This window comes from Scylla paramamosain, unplaced genomic scaffold, assembly GCF_035594125.1.
Source record: "Scylla paramamosain isolate STU-SP2022 unplaced genomic scaffold, ASM3559412v1 Contig31, whole genome shotgun sequence".
NCBI classification, from domain to species: Eukaryota; Metazoa; Arthropoda; class Malacostraca; order Decapoda; family Portunidae; genus Scylla; species Scylla paramamosain.
In genome coordinates this window covers 441,832-445,000 of record NW_026973696.1, presented here as the reverse complement: position 1 = coordinate 445,000, position 3,169 = coordinate 441,832, and the positions used below count along the sequence as shown (strand labels likewise).

Genomic DNA, 3,169 nt, shown 5'->3' with positions numbered 1-3,169 from the left:
TTTCAAAGGTGTTTTTCAAGGTTCCAGGGATAGTTTAACAGTTTAACAGGCTGCAGGGGAAGTTATTGGGGTTTTCAAAGGTGTTTTTCAAGGTTCCACGGATAGTTTAACAGTTTAACAGGCTGCAGGGGAAGTTATTGGGGTTTTCAAAGGTGTTTTTCAAGGTTCCAGGGATAGTTTAACAGTTTTAACAGGCTGCAGGGGAAGTTATTGGGGTTTTCAAAGGTGTTTTTCAAGGTTCCACGGATAGTTTAACAGTTTAACACAAACACACACACACACACACACCCCTATATCTTAACTCTACACCCCTTTACCGCCCCTTACCAGTGCCGTGTCCCCCGTAGACGTGGTAGAAGAAGGTGATGCAGGCGACACCTCCTGGGGCGGCGGGGAACACTGGTGAATACAAGGCTGCCCGGGGCCCTTCACCGTCACTGCTGCCTACCGCGGCTGAGATGGCGGCAGACGCGATCATAAATTTTCCTGTAGAGTTTGGTTAGGTTAGGTCAAGGGCGTGAGGCTGTGTTGGGCTAGTTTGGGCTGATTTGGGCTAGTTTGGGCTGGTTTGGGCTGGTTTGGGGCTGGTTTGGGCTGGGTTGGGTTGGGTTTGGGCTGATTTGGGCTGTTTTGAGCTGGTTTGGGTTAGTTTGGGTTGGGTTGGGCTGTTTTGGGCTGGTTTGGGATTGGTTGGGTTGGGTTTGGACTGATTTGGGCAGGTTTGGGCTGTTTTGGGCTGGTTTGGGCTGGGTTGGGCTGGTTTGGGTTGGGTTGATTTGGCCTGGTTTGGGTTGGGCTAGGTTGGGTTGGATTGGGCTAGATTGGGCTGGGTTGGGCTGGTTTCACTGGATTGGATTTGTGCAGTCTTATCTTCCCTTATTCTTCTCCTCCTCGTCCTCCTCCTCCTCCTACTACTACTACTACTACTACTACTACTACTACTACTACTAGCTACTTACCAGAGGCAGTTCCCTTGGTGTGGTCAATTACGGGAGAATTTCCTTGATTAAAAAAGTGAAGTAGCGCCGCGGACTTCAACTCCCAGAAGAAATGATTATCAGGAGAGTTTGTCCAGCCGCAAGTGTCTCTCTCAAAGGTGCATTCCAAGGGGGGACTGCTATAAGAGGCTGTGGGGGCGAGGGGGGCGAGGGAAGAGGGGGAGAGAGAGAGGGAGAGGGGGTTAGCAGCGGTGGTGGTGGTGGTGGGTTAGAGAGAGAGAGAAAAAATGTTGTTGTTGTTGTTGTAGGATAGATTTTGTACAGAGAGAGAGAGAGAGAGAGTTAAGAAAAATATATTATTGACATATTCTCTCTCTCTCTCTCTCTCTCTCTCTCTCTCAGTAATATCATTATTATTATTACTATCATCACACACACACACACACACACACTCCCTCTCTCTCTCACCTTGACAAATAGGCACAGAGGCGTTCCAGAAGGTGGCATTGCAGGTCAATATGGCGTCACCTTGCAAGGAGTACCCGGGGTCACAGCTGAGACGCGCGGCAGCTTGGTTGTACAAGTAAGAAAGGTCACCGTACCTTGGCGGGGTCAGGAAGGGACATCCGGACCCTGTGCGGGGAGAGAATGAGGGTGAAAGGGGTGAGGGAGAGGTTGGAGTAAAGATAGGAAAGGGAGAGAGGGAAGGAGAGAGAGAAAGAGAGAGGGAGAGGGAATTAGGCAGAGAACAGTAGTGAGGATACTGGCTACTTCTTGCGCTATTGAGATGAACAGAATAAATAAATAAAAAAAATCATTACAAAAACATCACTAACACACACAATATCAGCAGAACCAGCGTCAGTAGCAGCAGTAGTAGTAGTAGCAGCAGTAGTAGCAGCAGTGAAATACTTACTAATGCATTTGGGAACTCGTCCAATCCAGTTTTGTCTCACGCAGGTAGCAAATCTGTCTCCATCGAAGCGAATGAATCCCCTTTTGCAGCGGAATTTGGCCACACGCCCTTTGTTCTTGATTCTGACTTTGCCATTTTCAAGACTCAGCTCCCCACACCTCGACCACGGCCCTGGGGAGAGAAGGAGAGGGAGAGGAAGGGAGAGAAGAGGAGAAAAAGGGAGAGAAGGGGAAAGAAGCGTGGGAAGGAAAGATATAGGTTAGTTTGCCCTTAAATTTCTCCGTTTTCTATAGTGTGCTCTTGTGATATGAATGCTTCCGTTTTCTCTTTCTCTCTCATTATGAAAACACCCTTGAAAACTCAAATAACTTCCACTGCAGCCTGTTAAACTATTAGAATCATGAAAACACTCTTGAAAACCAACGTAGACTAGTTATAGTAGTAGTAGTAGTAGTAGTAGTAGTAGTAGTAGTAGTAGTAATAGTAGTAATAGTAGTAGTAGTAGCTAAAGAAAACGGGTCATTTACTTACGTCTTTGAGCGGAGACTTGTGTAATAATGATGAAAATTATTACAGAAAATAAAATAAGATACCATTTTGCCATCTCTCTCTCTCTCTCTCTCTCTCTCTCTCTCTCTCTCTCTCTCTCTCTCTCTGTTCTTCTTCGTCCTGCCCTTCTTCTTCTTCTTCTTCCTCTTCTTCTCCTCTTCTTCTTCTTTCGCTTTACAAACTTGAAGAAAACGAAAATAAATTCACATTTTTAATTTTTTTTTCAAATCTTCACTTTTTTTTTCTTTTCTTTTTCTTTGTTTCTTTCCTTCGTTACTTGTTTGTCTGTTTGTTTGTTTGTCTATATACACAATCACCTTCTTCTTCTTCTTCTTCTTCCTTCTTTCTCTTCTTCTTCTTCCTTCTTCTTCTTCTTCTTCTTCTTCTTCTTCTCCTTCTGTTATGTTTACAAGTGTTCTGTTCGAAGGGAAGGGAGAGAGTGAGAGAGAGAGAGAGAGAGAGAGAGAGAGAGAGAGAGGGAGCATATGCACTAAGCTGTACTCTCTCTCTCTCTCTCTCTCTCTCTCTCTCTCTCTCTCTCTCTCTCTCTCTCTCTCTCTCTCTAAAAGGTTACTTAGATATGGTATTTTTTCTTTGTTAGTTAGTTAGTTTGTTTGTTTGTTTGCTTCTTCTTCTTCTTCTTCTTCTTCTTCTTCTTCTTCTTCTTTTCTTCTTCTTCTTCTTCTTCTTCTTCTTCTTCTTCTTCTTCTTCTTTTCTTTTTCTTCTTCTTCTTTTCTTCTTCTTTTTCTTTTTCTTCTTTTTCTT

General features: G+C 44.3%; 1 protein-coding gene across 1 annotated transcript in view; it reads right to left on the bottom strand.

The window, feature by feature from the left end:
* LOC135097758 (MAM and LDL-receptor class A domain-containing protein 1-like) overlaps positions 1–2,877 on the bottom strand; it is a gene marked incomplete at its 3' end in the record, with an annotated part of 5,143 nt that extends 2,266 nt beyond the window's left edge. The window contains exons 1-5 of the mRNA XM_063999785.1: positions 2,386–2,877; positions 1,855–2,025; positions 1,407–1,571; positions 960–1,127; positions 328–486 (exon numbers count right to left, since the gene is read on the bottom strand). Coding sequence (XP_063855855.1) covers positions 328–486; positions 960–1,127; positions 1,407–1,571; positions 1,855–2,025; positions 2,386–2,458 — 736 coding nt within the window. The remainder of the gene's footprint in view (positions 1–327; positions 487–959; positions 1,128–1,406; positions 1,572–1,854; positions 2,026–2,385) is intronic.
* Positions 2,878–3,169: the final 292 nt, after the last annotated feature.